The sequence below is a fragment of the Arvicola amphibius genome, chromosome 4, assembly GCF_903992535.2.
Source record: "Arvicola amphibius chromosome 4, mArvAmp1.2, whole genome shotgun sequence".
In the NCBI taxonomy this organism is placed as follows: domain Eukaryota; kingdom Metazoa; phylum Chordata; class Mammalia; order Rodentia; family Cricetidae; genus Arvicola; species Arvicola amphibius.
In genome coordinates, this window is record NC_052050.1 from 84,110,009 (window position 1) to 84,128,000 (window position 17,992).

The following is a 17,992-nucleotide window of genomic DNA, read 5'->3' on the forward strand; positions in this document are numbered from 1 at the left end:
ACTAAAACACAAAACCAAACAAACAAAAACACACACAAAAAACTTAAAAAAAAAACAAACCCCAAACAAACAACAAAAACCAAACCACAGACCTTCAATCAGGCTGACTGATATTAGAAGCAAACCTATTTATAACAAGTTTACAGGGAATTTCTCAAGAGCAATATAAAGCAGATTAGAATCTTGGCAGCCTTTATCAATCACGATTCTGTGTTATTAATTCATAATTATAGATTACACATGGAAAAAGGTAAACCAATGAGCTAGTTGGTTCGTGTTACATGGATCTTAGTAGGTAATTTCAGTTCCAAACGATAAAATGTTAGTTCCACATTAACCAAAGTATAATGATCAAATGAATATGAACACTATTCTTTTCATAAAGACAGCCCTAAACCTATAGTTGCTGATTTATAGAATTTCCACAGGTAGAACATCTGCAGTTTCTATCATTTAATTATTTTCTTATCTGCATGAACACTTGAGTCAAAACCATTTAAACAAAGGAAGCAGTCAGTGGCATTCCAGCAGGAACTGGCCACTTCTACACAAACACTGACAAAGACAACCTCGAGTGGGCTCATTTCCAAGTTCCAAGCAGTCTACTGGGCAAACACTATCTTCATATGCTTCCCTCTGCACATACTATTTTTATGTTCGTATCTTTAAATACCTCCACATAAAATCTGAATACTACACGGAGAACTGTCTTATCAAGCACCTCTTGACAATCTGGTAGAAACCTCTCACTACTCAACACTGGGGTCTCAGAAACCATACTGAAATATTTTTTGAAATGTAAACAATTTCTAACCTCTTTAATATTTCCAGAAATATTGGTAATTAATACAGGACCATTTCCTTAACTACTGGCCTCCAAAATGTTACTGCAAATGTAGAATCTGAGAGATTTAACTTTATAAAAATCAGAAATTCAAAATCAAGAATTCCAAGGCAGAAGGAAACATCAATTTTGGATCCTCAATGCTTTTATGGACAAAAAATATGAATATTGATCCATTTGTAACTTAGTAATACTGTCTCAGTCCCAGTTTTACAACATCCTTTTAGACAACATCTGATTCTGTCCATCACTGTCGTTTGTAGGATTAAATCAGCTTTCACAGTTCAGACTTAATGAGAAGAAAGAAGTATGTATGTCTGGGCCTGAGATACATGGTAGGGAAAGAGAACAGAGTGTGACTCACTCTAACTGTATTCCATTTGAATAGTCCAAGGACTTAATTAGACAGATTCCAAAGTAGGTGATTATGCCCTCAATTTTAAAACATCTTAAACACTATACTGATAATGCATGAAATAAAAAAATGTAACACTACCAAATATGAGCAAAAATTTCAGAGATTCAAAAGAAAAATTCAGGTTCGTGTTTAAATACAGTATTTCCACTCATCAACTGAGGGAAAACTGTTCTTATGGGAAAAAAAGTCATAGACACATGCTATATGTTATAAAACTACTACCACAGTTAATACTTAATATTGCCTTAACATTTCTAAAGTCATAGAAAATGATCATCTTTGATTGCCAGTACAATAAATTATGATACAGAGGATGTTACTTCCTGTTCACTAGTAACCAAACATACATAAAACAGACTCCAAACAAATATTTAGTATTAATTATTTTGCATTAGCAAACATTTCTGAGATTTGAAGATTTGTGTTTAAGCATACAGTACTACAATGTTGGCTACATCAAATAAATAGAAAATCATTTTTTGAGAAAAGTTTAACAATCAAGAGGCTGTATTGCATTTAAGATGGAACGCTGGCTATATATACACACAAGGGGACAATCAATGAGGAATACTTCCCATTATAGAGGTCTTTCCAGGCAGCAAAGCTCTTGAGCTCAACCATTCTGGACTTGACTTAAATCAACATATATAGCGTAGCTCTTTCATCCTTTGGTTCCCAGTGACAAACAATGAACGCGGTTTCTGGACCAGTTCCTCTTGGATGACATTTCTTAGTAAATATCTGATGTTTTAGCTGAAATTTGGCAGTCCAAGAAGTGCACCAACGGCTCCAAAGTATCCCTGCATAAGGTAATGTAACTTTTAAATTAACTTGTTAAGAACACACATTTATATAGCCTTCTTCACATGAATACATCAAAGAATCATTCCACAAAACAAACTAGACCCAGGAAAAGAAGCATCAAATCCAACAGAACCCAGCAAACCATCAAAACTAATACAGAAGGAAAGGAGAACAATCATCTATTAAAACAGCACTTAGGTTCCTGAAAATAGCAACTCCCTCTCCTTGCTAATTAATAACCTTAAATGTAAATGGCCCCAACTCATTACTAAAAAGACACAAACTAACGGCCTGAATCAAATAAAAAGAACTAGCCATGTATGTTAAGACATATTTTTAATCCCAGCACCGGGATTTCTGAGTTTGAGGCCAGTCTGGTCCATAGATCAAGTTCAAGGACAGCCAGGGCTAAACAGAGAAACCCTGTCATAAGAAAACGAACAAATCTGAGAGATATCAAATAAACAATTTAATGATACACTTCTAAGGCTCTTGAAAAACAGCCAATATTAAACAGAGCAGACAGCAAGAAATCCTATCAGGGAAGAAATGAATGAAATTGGGATTTAAATAACAACAAAAAAATCAACCAAAGAGCGGGTTCTTTGGAAGTCAGTAAGACTGACAAACTTGAGTCAATCTGATAAAGAAATAAATTAAAAAAATTAGAGGTCAGAGGATGTCATTACTAAGACTCCAATAAAAAACTTTAAGCTGCATTCTATATACTTTTGAAATAAGTATCTTTAAACCATGGCTTTTAGATATTAACATTTACACAACTAATATAGCAATCCTGTATCCTCTCCCTCCCTTTAGTCAATAAACAAAAACTCCTTTGACACTCTTAGTGTGTGCCTTGTAGAAGGGTGAGAACATTCCACTCTAGTTTGTACAGAGAGCTGCAACAATGAGATAGGGAAACTTACTGTAGCAATACTTTGAATGTTATTAATCCAAAATAATGTAAGCATTAGATTTCATTATATGAGACTGATTAACTGCACAGATTGGAATTTAACTGGATATTATAACTAGGAAAAAAAAAGACTGGGAGGTGAGCTGTTTGGTTTTTTATTTGTTTGAACACAGGGTCTTGACATGTAATCCTGGCTAGCCTGGAATTTATACAGAGTAGACTGGCTTCAAACCTAGGCTAAAATATCTTGCCTCTGCTTTCTGACTCCTACAGTGTTAGAACACTATAGTGTTAGTTAGCAGAACTAGAAAAACAAATCTTACAGATTTCAAGAATTTACAATAGTTACTTCTCAGGGTAGGATGTATTATAATACCTTGAGGGAATTAAAAAGAATCTCTTTGTTACGACACATAGCCCAGGCCTCGGAAAATAAATCAATCAGTAAATACAAGGAACTAAGCTTGATTCCCTAAACCAATGTAAATAAAAAAGCCAGGTGTATCTTTGTAAGTCCAGATGTTTTCATACCTCATGTTCTAGAAACAATGCTTTCAATTGACCTTTTGACCAGTAATCCAAAGCATATGCCAGAAGTTTCATAGAGAGAGTATTGACACGTAAAAAGTTTCCAACGAAGACAACTCTGTTTATTTTCTAAAAAAAAAAAAAAAAAAAGAAAAATGACTTTTAAGGCATTAAAATATTTATGTAAGAATGTTAGTGTCATTCATTAGTACTTACAAGGCATACAGTTCTACACTTCTGATTATTCATGATTTAGATAGTTAAAGAGTGAATTCTAATGTCAAATGTGAACTCTGGACTTTAGTGCTGATGTCATGTCCTACATGTTCTTGGATTACAACCAAATATACCAAGATCCAGAGTATGCCGAGTGAGGGAGGCTTCACAGACATATGGAAGGTGTGGCAACAGCCTATACTTTCCTATTTCAGTTTTACTGCAAATCTAACATTGATCTAAAAAGTACTATCTAGTTGTTGTAACTAGGCACCATGCAATGCAACCTGGCCTTCCAGAGTTGGACAGTAGGAATGATTGGGGAAGAGCAACCTGAAGGGTGAGTAACATAAAAGTTGCTAAAGAGGAACAAGATGTGGGGCAGAGGAACAAGAGGCATAAACCAACTAAAACATAATTTGGGAGCTGGAGAGATGGCTCAGTGATTAGGAAAGAGGAGCACAGTTCTATTCCCAGCACCACCTTGGCTGTTCATTCTAGCCCCAGGAAATCCAATGCCCTCTTCTGTCCTCTACAGGCACTGCACGTAAATGGTACAGATACACGTGCAGGAAAAATACCCATACACATAAAATTAAAAGAAAAAAAAAGTTTAGGCTAGAGAGCTGGCTCAGCGGTTAAAGAGTATTTGCTACTGATGGCAAACCCCAGGGACCCTCCTGTCTCCCCATCCATACCTGCTGGGGTTATAGGACCAAAGTCACACCTGACTTCTTACACGGGTGCTAGGGATTCAAATTCAGGTCCTCTGCACAGTAGTCACTGAGCCATATCCCCAACCCTCCATATTTTTCTTAAGGCAAGCAACACAGATCCCTCAGACAGCATGTGAAGAACAAGTCTCAATGCCTTCATAGCCCTGTACAATGCTGCTTGATCCATATGCAACAAGGCAGCACTGTAAAGAAGCCGAGGGCAGTAAGAAACTTTCAAGTATCTCAGTAATTGAATACCCCACTAATTATAAACAAGAATCTGCTTTTTTCAATAGCTATCTCAAAATGTTAATTATACTTATGTTTAACTCCCATTTAGATTTAGACTGTGTATTCATTTGAGAGTAAGTAAGTACTTATTGTCCTATATCTGGTACCAAGTTGGCTTCTTTTTGTTTTGCAGGGCTGGGGACTGAACAATACGGGACTTATGCTACTTAACATAGTTCTTTCTTTCTTTTTATTGGTTATTTTGAAGCAGAAGCTGACTGTGTAGCCTTGGCTGACCAGGAACTCTCTTTGGAGATCAGGTTGCCTTTGAACTCAAAGAGATCTACCTGGTTCTGCCTCTTGAGTAAACAAACCTTAAGTAAACTAGATAAACCAAGATATTTTATCCGAGAGTGTAAAGAAATGGATCGCAATCTGAGAGGCCTTCCTGGAAAATAAGGAGTTCTATTAGATGCACAGGAATCAATTTATTTTTATTTGAAAATAAAACAAAAAAAAAAAACAAGGTCTCTCTAACTCCAATGGCCTGGAACTAGCTATGTGAATGAGCCCCAAACTCAAGAGTTCTGTCCCGAGTGCTGGGATCAGAGGCATTTACCACTTTGCCCAGATTTTTTTTTTTTTTTTTGGTAAAATCAGAAGATCTTGGACCCCTCCTTACCTCATTAACAGCACACATTCTCGCCACAGAACCAATGTTATTGGTGATAGTAACTAAGGTAGCTCTTGCCAGATCCTCTTTACTAACAGTTTCTCGCTTCTCCTTATAAATCATATTTCCAAAACTGTCAACAAAGCAAAATAAAACAGAGGAACAGACAGGTCAAATCTATTGATAACAATTAATAATTCACACATTTACTTACGTATCTATGATAGCTCTATACAGTGAGGGTCAAAAGAGCATGAGCACATATGGAAAAGCTCAAAACAAAAATCCATGAGGAATAAGCAACATTTTAAAAAGAACTAAAAGTTAAAAAAAAAGCAGACTTTCTTGTTACTATGAAGCAAAGACTTTCATTACATCTATATATTAAGACCAATATACACAAGAAAATTAAAATCATTTTAGGAAGCCAGAAAAAAGTGTACTGACTTGTTTTTAAAGTCAAAATATTGTTAAAGATGATTTCAGCTCTAATGTCAAATCCTTTTCATTCAATTACACAAGTATTTATGACATACCAAGCATTATGCTAGACACAAAAGGTACCTCAAGTAGTATATTGCTTAGGTCAGCACTGTACAATAAAAATATGTGCCACATAGTACATTATCTATCAGCCATATTTGAAAGGGTAAAAATAAAAGTAAAATTAACTAGAAGTGTTCATCTTACTAAAAAGCCAATATATCTAAATGCTGTCATTTGACTATATGGGATGCATTAACTACATTCCAAGGGCTTGTTGTACACATCTTGTTGAAGCTATCCTATGGACAAGGAAGATCATATAGGAGAGCCACGTAAGCGTAACAAGATAGACAGACCAAATTACAGGGAGCAATAAAGAGAATAAAGATTGCATTTTGAGGTTAAAAAAAAAAGCTGAGGTTTTCCACGTTAAAAAGAGAGAAGTAGAAGGAATATTACAGACAGAAGCAACCAAGGTTAATGACCAAGATAAATGCCACACAAAAATAATGAAACATGTATGAAATCACAAGTGACATCACATGTGAAGAGTGAAGGGTCTCTACGAGAATGCAGAGATGTGCTAAGGAGGCAAAGTCCACTACTACTTCTAGAGGACACTGGATACCCTGACAAGCAACAGTCAATCACAACATAACACAAATCACATATAAACAGAGAGAGGAATTCATGAAGCTCCATCCCTCCTTGAGGATCTAACGGCAGTTAAAAGCTAATGGGGGCAGGAGAATGACACATTTTCTTCATACATAGATGTTGCCAATGTACAGATGAGCAACACTAACTAAACTCATTAGGTCAAGAAAGGAAACCCAAAAAGTAGAAGGGGACTGACTAGCATCAGCACCGCCTGGCTCTGACTAGCTACTTAGAAGAGGATCAACACAAGTAGGAATGAGACAGGAGAGAGTATCAGAGGTGAACATGATACAAATTTTATATTAATATAAATATATAACTTTTTAAATGTCTGAAAAGCAGAAAAATGCCTTAAACAGGTAAGTTTTCTAACAGAAAGATGTAACATCATAAAGTATCATTTTTCAATCATTATGTATTCTCTCCCTGTGTGTGCATACACAGACTAGAAGACAACTTGCAGGAAGTTAGTTCTCTACTTTTACTATGTAGGTTCTGGGGCTCAATCTAAGATAGACAGGCACGGCAGGGGGCACCCTTACCCACTGAACCATCTTATTGGCCCAAGGATGTCACTGTCCTAAGTTAACAAAGAAGCTTTGTTAAAGATGTTTCAGAATTAATAAGAAGTTTTCCCTTCATGTTTTTGGTTTTTTGACAGTGTCTCATGGTACGGCCCTGACTGGCCTGGAAGTCCTTTCGTAGAACTTGGTTGGCCTTGAACTAAAGAGTTTCACCTAGGGCCGGAGAGATGGCTCAGAGGTTAAGAGCACTTGACTGTTCTTTCAGAGGTCCTGAGTTCAATTCCCAGCAACCACATGGTGGCTCACAACCATCTGTAATGAGATCTGATGCCCTCTTCTGGTTTGTAGGCACACATGCAGACAGAACACTGTATACATAATAAATAAATAGATCTTAAAAAAAAAAAAAAAGAGTTTCACCTGCCTCTGCCTCCTAAATGATGGGATTAATGACATGTGCCACCATGGTCCGATGAGAAGTTTCTTTTTGTTCTGCAGTTCAGGGAATCAAACCCTGACTTGGGCATACTAGGCAAATGCTCCTCCACTGAGAAATATCACCAGCACAATAAAGTTGTTTTTTTTTAATAGGCTGCACATAATGAATTTGTTTGTTTGTTTGTTTTTTTTTGAGACAGGGTTTCTTTCTCTGTAGCTTTGGAGCCTGTCCTGGAACTAGCTCTTGTAGATCAGGTTGGCCTTGAACTCAGAGATCTGCCTGCCTCTGCTTCCTGAGTGCTGTGATTAAAGGCATGTGCAACCATTACCCAGCTATTTGTTTTCAAGACAGGGTTTCTCTGTGTAGTGCTGAATGTCCTGGAATTTACTCTGTAGATCATCAGGCTGACCTCAAACTCAAGAGATCCACCTGTCTCCGAAGTGCTGGGATAGATGCATGCAACACTACTGCCCGGCTTGAGTCTTTTATTTTTAAACTACTTCAATGTTGAAAACTTGGGCTCTATACAAAGGAATCACCCTTAAACTCCATGACATACTATTTTACAAAAACTAAATAGACAACATGAATAACTTACCTAGACGCCACAGCCCAACCTGGCAGACCAAATCTTTCATAATCTCCTCCATAAATATCTCGGACCAGTCTATCAGCTTGGGTGCTGTCACCTTTGGATGCCATTTCAAGAGCCTCCTCAAAACTTTCACAGCCAGTCAATAAACTGCATAAACCAAGAAAGGTGCCCCCTCCAAGGCTAAATAAAGCAAAATAAGATAATCTTTCTAAATTACATTTACATGTTATTTTCTTTTCCAACATAAAAAGATAACATTCATTTATTGAATAAACACAGATGGAAAACATGGTAATTACTAAATGTAAACATAATAAAAGACAAGAAAAACTACTTAGGAAGACCAAACCTGCCACCTCAAAGGCTAAGTCTGCTGGGAAGAAAAACTCCACCTGGAATCTAATGGCTTTGTAATTGCTAAAAATATACTACTGTGTGTGCATTAAAAGAAATACTAATAATAGGCTGGTGAGATAACGCATGCTACAATTGTCAGCACTAAAGAAGCTGAGACAAGAGCTGGAGTTCTGGGTCAGCCTGTCCAACACAGAAAGACTCAAAATGGATGTCTATGTCCTAAAAATATCACACAAAGAGGGAAATCTGTGCTTTAAAATCCCAAGAAATGACTGTGAAGGTTTACTTAGTTGCCCAACTAGGCTCTAATCAATTCAGCTAGTCTAACATGAACCAGACAAATACTTAGAAAGTATATATCCAGATGATAATCACATTAATGGTAAATTTATTCGGTACTATTCCCATATTATTTTGGATATGCCCATGAAATGTAATTGTGCAGTTCTAGTCTTAAATGCAAAATCTTTGCTTGCTAGACTCACCTAAATTTCTTATTTTTTTTTCAGTTAACAAAAACAAGAAATGTTTTGTACAATTACTGGTTAATGACAGCAAAAAGTGGGCTTTTAAAGGACTAATCACTATTAGAATACTAATGCACTTCAATATTTCAACGGCACTACTGCTTTAAAATTAACCCCCCCTTTATAAACCCATCTAAAATATCTCAAAATTTTGGCTCACATAGTTAAACAGGCATTGCCACCTATCCTCAAAAGTTAATGAAATACATAAGAGAAAGTCTTGTAAAACCCTTTACATTCATATTTCAGATTATTAAAAAGTTATGGTATACCTGAGAACAATTTATTCTATAAGGAGTTCACATCAAATTCATCCTAAAAATTAACTACAGGGCTCGAGAGGAGGCTGAAAGGTTAACTGCTCTTGCAGAGACCCTGGACTCAGTTCCCACCATCCGTTTCGGGCAGCTCACAACTACCTGTACCTCAGTTCCGGGGGTCTGACACCTTTGGCTTCTATAGACAAACGCACAAATGTGTTGCACATTAAATTCACATACGTATAAATAAAAATAAACACAAAATAACTAGCTACTCCACTATCTGATATTGTAGTTTAAATGCAAATCTATATAGTACAAGGCAAGTGTCATGCTTAAATATAAAAATTGAAAAAAAATTTTTTAAAAAGAAAAATGCTACAGAAATTAAGCAAAAATATAAAGATAATATAATTCTGAATGCATTCAATAGAATGCTGACTACCACTGCTAGTTCTGTTAAACTCAGGGAAAAACACGGTGGCAGATGCCTTTAATCCCAGCACTCAGAAGGCAAAGGCAGATAGATCTCTGTGAGTTCAAGGCCAGCCTGGTCTATGGAGTGAGTTCCAGGACAGGCTCCAAAACTAGAGAAACCCTGTCTCGAAATAAACAAAGCAACACACAAAAAACAAAAATAAATCTTACAAAAAGAGATCTGAAGCATTTTAATTTACACATCTTTTTAAAGACATCACTTTTATGTGTTTCAGTGTTTTGCTTGCATACATGTTCTGTACCATGTGTATGGCTACCGCCATCCAAGGTTACAACCTCTGGAATTGGAGTTAAAAAAGGCTGTGAGCTGCCATGTAGGTGTTGAAACTGAACCTGGGTCTTCTGCAATAGCAAGGTCTCCTAACTGCTGAGCTATCTCTCCAGCTCCCTATATATTTTGCTGCTGCACAAAAATTTATTATTTTTCTGGTAAAACGAAGGAACTAGCAATATACTGATACATATGGGGGCCCAATTCAGTGTAGCATACTTACCTAGTAACAGTACAAGGGCCTATGTTTGATGTCTAGCACCAAAAATAGACGGACAGATAAATAAAACAAAATACACCCCAGAACTTTTATGCATAAAACATGACGAAGAATGTAATCAGACCAAAAAGATTACTACCTTGTTCCAGTCACTCTTTTATAGTTGTCTTTGGAATGAACTGCTAAAATACTGACTCCTGAGCCAATATTCACTACCAGCAGTGGATAAGGATCATCCAGGTTAAAAGGCATCTTTTGGCATCGCTCAGGTTCTGAGGCATTAGCAAAATAATAGCATTCTGCTTGTCCATTGAAACTGACAGAATCTATATACAGTAAGCCCTTTACAAGGCAGTCAAGTTCATCCAGTTTGTGCAGGTGGAGGTTTCCAATCTGGAAGAAAAAAACAAAAATCAGAATTTTAAAAATACCAAACAAATATGCTTGGTTTAACTATATTGAATAGTTTTCATAGATTTTATAAAACTTTAGTATTTTTTAAGGTACTGCAGCTTTTCTTTATTTAGGGTCAAAATCTATCAAGGATTTTACTTAATCCACAAGTTCTCAGTGAAGGCAGCATCACCTGGGTATTTTAGATTTCAGTGGATGAAGTGGAGGCATGAGTAAGAGACACACTGACTACTCTTCTAGATGACCAGAGTTCAACTCCAGTTCCAGGGACTCTGATACTTTTTTCTGGTCACCTTGGTCACTAGACATGCACATGGTATATAGACTTACATGCAGGCAAAACACCCATGCACATAAAATAAAAACAAACCACCACAAAATTAAAAAAATAAAAAAATGTAGTGGACAGGATTATGGAATGGTAGACATTTGTTATACACAGGACAGATATACAAACTTCAAAAATCACCTCACCTCTGAGTTACTTGACTATTCTGACATACATTAATTTTATCAATCAATGCACACAAACATGAGGTATTGCTCATAGTTTTAATGTATATATTAATTTGCTAGGTCAACATTCCAAAAATACTGAATTACAGGTGAATTACAGGTGATAAAACTCCAAATACGGAAACACAATATCCCTTCAATAGTTCTCTTATACTATAACCTCAAGGACAAGAGGCGCATACTAATATAACTTATTATAGGAGATGGCTAATAGAGATAGCTAATATGAATACAAAAACGCCAGGCGGAGTTTGAGGCCAGCCTGACCTATACTGAAAAATCCTGTCTCCAAAAACCAACAAAACCAGCCCCCCCCACAACAACAAAAAGAAAACAAATGTAAAACAGTAAAAGTAAGACTGCCAGATTCACTGGGCTTCTCTCTTGTACCACATTCCATCAACATACTGAAATTTGGGGAATGTAGACAGCCCATAAAGTTGTTAAAATGGGGCTGGTGAGATGGCTCAGAGGTTAAGAGCATTGCCTGCTCTTCCAGAGGTCCTGAGTTCAATTCCCAGCAACCACATGGCAGCTCACAACCATCTGTAATGAGGTCTGGTGCCCTCTTCTGGCCTGCAGGCATACACACAGACAGAATATTGTATACATAAGTAAATATTTTTTAAAAAAGTTGTTAAATTGTTCCAAGTCAAAATCTAGTCATGCACATATGCTTCAGGGAAAATGAAATTAAGAAACACCCTAGATCAGCAGTTCTCAACCTGTGGGGCCCGATCCTTTGTGGGAGGGGTCAAAGAATCCTTTTAAGGACTGAATCAGATGTTGCATATCAGATATCTATATCATGAATTATAACAGTAGCAAAATTAAAGTTATTAAGTAACAATTGAAATGATTTTATGGTTGGGGTTCACCACAGCATGAGATACTGTATTAAAGGTATCAGCATTGAGAAGGTTGAGAAACACTGTTTAGAAGTCCAGAATTATATTTTAATTGAATATTCTCATTAATTTTTGGTTTTCAAGTAATAGACACCTACTGTGCGAAAATCTTTCTCAAACTTGTAAGCACCGCCTCCTGTAGCACTCAGCACCGTTTGTAAGGTTGAAAAGTTTTTATCTCTCCCCATTTGGATAAAAGTAGGCAGGTCCTGGGTTGGAAATCTGATAAAGTGCAAGTTCCCTCTTCGTCCAAAAAGTGTTAAGTCCTTCAGTTCAAGGTGTACATCCCGAATGCCAGTAGATCCATATGCTACGTTAGAAGTCAAATATTTCCGAATGCTTTTTAAGCTCTCAACTTCCTCCTGTTCTTCCTCTGCTGTGATATCGATAGGCTCAAAATATGAGAGCTTCACTAGAGTTCCCCCAATGTCCATGCCAAACCATGGGAAAGCTGTGAATTAAAAGGGGAAAAAAAAAGACACACACACACATAATGATTGTGGGGAAACTAGAATGGTTAATTAGCCACAAGCTTCATTTACTCTTTAAGTAGTAACCTTAATGGCTAAGACTTACCTACCACATATAACTCATTTTTCCTTCAGTTGTACTTGTACACTTGTTCCTTTTGGATTTTTTTCTCTTCTTTTTCTTGAGACAGGGTTTCTCTGTAGCTCGGGAGCCTGTACTGGAGCTAGCTCTGTACACCAGGCTGGCTTCAAACTCACAGATTCATCTGTCAGTGCCTCCCAAGTGCTGGGATTAAAGGTGTTCATCACCATTACTGCCCAGCTATTTGTATACTTTCTAAAAACTTACATGATATTGAGACATTGCCCAAGACTTTTAAATTCTTTATCTGGTATGCACTCCTATTTACCCATTAAATGCTTACTTACCATGCTACTCAGGTGACAAGAAGAATTTAAGCCCATCAGTTATCACTATGATTTGAAAATTATTGTTCTTTTTTAAAAATTATTTATTTTATGTGTATGAGTGTTTTGCCTTTGTGCTTGTATGTGGTTGGTACCCAAGAAAGTCAGAAAAGGGCATCTGGTACAGATAGATGGTTGTGAGCTGTCATATGGGTGCTGGAAATTGAAACTGGGTCCTGCACAGTCCCTCTATAAAGATTTTAATGTACTAAAACTAGAGGCTAAGGAGAAGGCTCAGTGGCCAAAAGATCTTGCTGCAAAAGCAGAAGGATGTCAGAACTCCCAAAACGGATGTAAAAGACAAGACACAGCACATTGACTGAGCACCTATATACCCAGTGCCAAAGAAGATAGGAAAAGTACGTGCCTTTAATCCCAGCACTTGGGAGGCAGAGGCAGGTGGATCTCTGTGAGCTCAAGGCTGGCCTTGAAATCAGTCTACAAGAGTTCCCGGACAGGCTCTAAGGCTACAGAGAAACCTTGTCTTGAAAATTCAAAAAAAAAAAAAGAAAGAAAAAAAAAAAGGAAAAAAAAACAAAGAAAATAAAAGTACAAGTCTCAAAGTAAGGTAGAAAGTAGAAAGGCAAAATGACCATGTATGCTTGCCTATGTTCATACAACACAAATGTACACATAGACACACGCACACAAACAAAAACCGAAGTGGGTAAGGCTACATAGAGATACTTGCCTCCAAAAAATAAATAAATAGCAACACCACAAAAAACTGGCCTACAATCACATCAGGTAACCAATGGAAAAATTATCTCCTTAAACTGAAACTTTGGGGGAATAGAGAGATGACACAGTGATTAAGCACTTGTTATTTTCCAGAGGATCCGAGTTCTGCAGCTCACAACCACCTGTAACACCAGTTCCATTAGACTCAACACTCTCTGCACACACACACAGACACACTAATAAAATGAAATTTTTCTTCACTCATTCAGCATATTAATTTTCTTTGTTACATATGATTAACCATTGTGGACTGCCTATATAAGGACAAGCATATTTGTGTTAAGAGTAATATTCAGGTTTAGGACTTCAACTAACTGGGCTATGTGGCTCTGGGGGTAAAATATGATGCTTCTTTCAATGTAGAAAATGCTAAAAAACAAAAATTAGCCTACCCAAAGGCAAAGTCCTAATATATATAGTTAGGGAACTATGAGAAAAAATTAAGTTGAGAAAATAGTCAAGCACAAAATACCTGCATAAGGAAAGACACTTACTCTTGAATCTATAGACTATTTCAGGCACCATTTATTTTCGCCACAAAATAAGTACACAGTTTGGCTGAACATCAGAAAGCTTTATAAAGTAGGAATATACAGAACATACAGAGTTTAAGAGGTACTTACTAGCAGGGCAGTGGTGGCCCATGCCTTTAATCCTAGCAGTTGGGAGGCAGAACTCTGCAAAGCCAGTCTGATCTACAAGACAGCCAGAGCTACACAAAGAAACCCTATCTCGAGAAACAATAAAAACAAAACAGAAAAAGCAGGTGGATCTGAGTTTAAGGCCAGCCTGGTCTACAGGATAAATAGCCAGGGCTACACAAAGAAACTCATCTCAAAAGAAAAAAAAAAAAAAAGCACTTAAAAAACTAAAGGTGCCTGGCAAGTAGAAAATCAAAACCATCTAGGTATTATTTGAAAACTATAGATTTCTGGGCTCTCACTCCAAGGTGTTGGGCTGAGATGGTTCAGCAGCAATTAGGAGTGTTTGCTACTCTTCCAGATGATTCGAGTTCAGTTCTCAGCACCCACTCCAGGTGGATCAGAAGCGCCAGTAACTCCAGCTGTTTCTGGCCTGTAGGGACCATTTATGTATATGGTACATGAAGGCTCCCAACGCAGTTCAGTTGGCAGCGCTGCATAAAGCATTGGCTAGTTGCACACCTGCAATCCCAGTACTCTGTAGGTAGAAGCAAAAGGGTCAGAGGTTGTCATCCTAGGTAAAAAGAATGTGGTATCACTAAGAACTACTTTAAGTTCAGAAAATCTAGAATTTCTTCTTTGAGAAATTCATTCATGGTCTAAAGAGCCCTGCTTAAAAGGGGAAGTCATATATAAAGTTACAGGTCATTTTCCTGCCCTACCTCCACTAATGCTTCCAAAGCAATATACTGAGAGTAGACATTTATTATCATGTGCTTGAACAAATTCTGCACTTCATGGTTTTAAAAATTGTCTTTTGGCCTTTTTGGAGGTTGGATTATTTTAATGGTAGTTACAACTATTTTTTTTTCTTGTACTTCAGAGTTCAAATAAACAGAACTGTAAGGTACAGAGGAGGGACCAACCATATATCAATTATTCTGCTACAAAGAGATTTTTGGTTACTTTCAACACCTAAGTATGAACCGGATGGTGGTGGTGCACACCTTTAATCCCAGCACTCGGGAGGCAGGGGCGGGTGGATCTCTGTGAGTTTGAGGCCAGCCTGGTCTACAAGAGCAAGTTCCAGGACAGCCAGGGCTACACAGAGAAACCCTGTCTCAAAAAAACCAAAAATAAATAAAAGGCGAGGTGGGGGTGGGCACTGAATATGAGCAACTGAGTGCATACGTATATAAGCTTCTCAAAAAACTAGAATTTTAGAATTGCATTAAAAAAAGAGCGGGCAAGTCCCTCAAGGGGAAGAGCAGCTTGACTCACTTAATTTTCTTCTCTTATGGAGATTAATTAACACATAATTTAAAGAGGTGGATCAAAGTGATTTTTTGTTTTTCTTCTTTTTTTGAGATAGGGTTTCTCTGTATAGTCCTGACTGTCCTGGAACTGATTCTGCAGACCAGGCTGGCCTCAAACTCACAGAGATCTGCCTGCCTCTGCCTCCCGTGTGCTGAGATTAATAAAGGCATGAGCCACCACTGCCTGACAACCACTAGAAAAGCAGAGAAAATGAGTTCGCTGAAAGATGTCACGTGTTCCCAGATGCACTAGTTTTTTTGTGTGAGTTATTTGAAGCAGGGTCTCCTGCTGTACAAGAACCGAGAAGACAAATGTGCTTTTCCATGCTAGCCTAGGGCTCATTAGTTTAATCGGGAAAATGTAAACCTAAACCTTCACTGTTTCTCTGGCTTTCTTTTTGCTTTTTCTGTTCTTGTTTTTTTGAGACAAGGGTCTCATCATGTAACTCCAGTTGGCCTGGAACTCGTTTTATAAACCAGGCTGGCTGGCCTCAAGAACTCTTGAGAATCACAGATCCCTTGAACACAAATTTTTTTTTTTAAAAAAATTGTTAATGTAGTTCATGGACAGATAATCTAAAATTAAAACAATAATAAACTTGTGTTTCCCAAGTATTTATTTAGACTATGCCCTGTAGGAGGGATAGAAACGACACTGCACTTTGAGCGACTCTAAGGAGAGTGCTGAAAGTTACTGAGGCGAAGTTCAGTCTCCCTCATCTTTAAACAATAAAAACTCACATTTCAATAATTGTTTCTAGATTGCTTTGGAAGCTGCTTCCGTGAGGTTTACAGGACCCCTCAATGGGAGCAGGCAGAGAAGGTGTTCAGAGCCCCCTTTCTAACTCGGGGAGCAGTAGGGAGGATAGCCTGGAACCCTAGAAACCATAAAACCTCGGGCTAAGACAGAGCACGGATCCCCACATCCCTAGCTTGCAGAGAACGGAGGAGCAACAGTCACAAGGACCGAACCAATGAATAAACCAACTGCAGAAATTAAAGGCTTTTAAAAGGCAGCTTGTGAAACTTGAGGTGCTCTCTGACAGCACGGTTAGAGCCTTCGCAGTCTAGGCATGCACGACTACAGAAAAAGCTCAAGGTATTTACCACGACATTAATGTGCTTCGAACTGGGTAGTTGAAATATAGGGGTTTTTTAAAAAGCCTTTTTATTTATCTGCTTTCGAAAACACAAACCAACTGCTATTCTTACTTGCCAAGGCAATTTACCTACTGGCAGACCACACGCACAGGCGTTGAAAAGGTCCAATGGCAACAGAAGACAACTCCCAGGAACCCACCTAGACTTCAAGGACACACGCAGAAATCAGGAAAAAATGAAAAGGTACCAACCCCTAGCTGGGAGCCCCGACCACCTTTCCGCCCTGACACCAAGACTGGACCGATGTGCAATCCCGTTTGGTAGAACCCGAGTCAAAAATCTCCCGTGCACCTCCCAGGTCCTCTCCAGGAGCAAGCGGGAGCAGAGGGCTGGGGGGCGGCAGAAGCTCGCCGGGCGGGCGTGCATTGGGGTAGGGAAGCGCGCCGCCAGCAACCTGGGGCTGCTGCGATCCCTCCCTTCCCTCCCTGGCGGGCGCCCGCGAACAATCCCCAGATCAAAGCAGGCCGCTCCGCCCGAGGCTCCCAGGGTCGCCTTCCCAACCCGCGGGTCCCGGCTCCTATCTTACAGGGTTTTTTGGCATCCTTGATCTTCATGGCGTCGGCCTAAGGCGCGAGGGGTAGCCTCGGGTGCAGAGCGCAGCGAAGACCAGGGAACACTCCGGAGCAGGTCGGGCCGCGCGGCGAGGCCCGGCCGGCCGGTTCCTCCCCTCAGGCCGGGCGGGGCGGGCCTAGGGCGGGGCGGCGGCGCCTGAGGCGACGGGCGGCCCACGGGGCGGCCCCGCAACCCCGCAAGGGGCGGCCGGGACCGAGCGAGCTGGGGAAGGCCGCGGGCCTCTCTGCTCCGTGGCCCCCCGCAGCCGCTCCAAACAAAAGGCCCCGGTCCCCCGAGCCGCCGCCGCCACCGCCACCGCCACCGCCACCGCCGCCGCCGCCGTACTAAGAAATAGCCCGCCCAGGCCCAGCGCCCACGTGACTCAAGCCCCCCTCGCCTCACTCTCCGCGAGGCTGCTAGGAGTTGTAGTTCTCTGCAACGTGAGGCTCTACTCTCCTGCGGCAGATGCGCAGACAGACTACAAAGCCCAGGATGCCTCGCGACCCCTTTTTCTAGACCCCCTCCGCTTCCGGAGATCGCCTCAGAGTGGTCCCAGCGGGAAGGAGGCGGGGCTTTAGTCACGCCAGCAAGAAGGCTGCCAATGGTGGTAGCCGTGGGC

General features: G+C 39.4%; 1 protein-coding gene across 2 annotated transcripts; it reads right to left on the reverse strand.

Annotated features, from left to right (window-relative positions):
• Nucleotides 1-93: 93 nt before the first annotated feature.
• On the reverse strand, nucleotides 94-17,535 carry Pank3 (pantothenate kinase 3). 2 transcript variants are annotated; one of them, XM_038328417.1, is made up of 7 exons: nucleotides 17,348-17,535; nucleotides 12,123-12,475; nucleotides 10,326-10,579; nucleotides 8,057-8,233; nucleotides 5,359-5,482; nucleotides 3,517-3,642; nucleotides 94-2,062 (listed from the first exon to the last, which is right to left on the reverse strand). In XM_038328417.1, the coding sequence occupies exons 1-7, from the start codon at nucleotides 17,373-17,375 to the stop codon at nucleotides 2,012-2,014; spliced, it is 1,113 nt and encodes a 370-aa protein (XP_038184345.1). In that variant the 5' UTR covers nucleotides 17,376-17,535; the 3' UTR covers nucleotides 94-2,011. The 2 variants fall into 2 exon arrangements, with proteins under 2 accessions (XP_038184345.1, XP_038184346.1); XM_038328418.1 differs by lacking the exon at nucleotides 17,348-17,535 and adding an exon at nucleotides 12,601-13,263.
• Nucleotides 17,536-17,992: the final 457 nt, after the last annotated feature.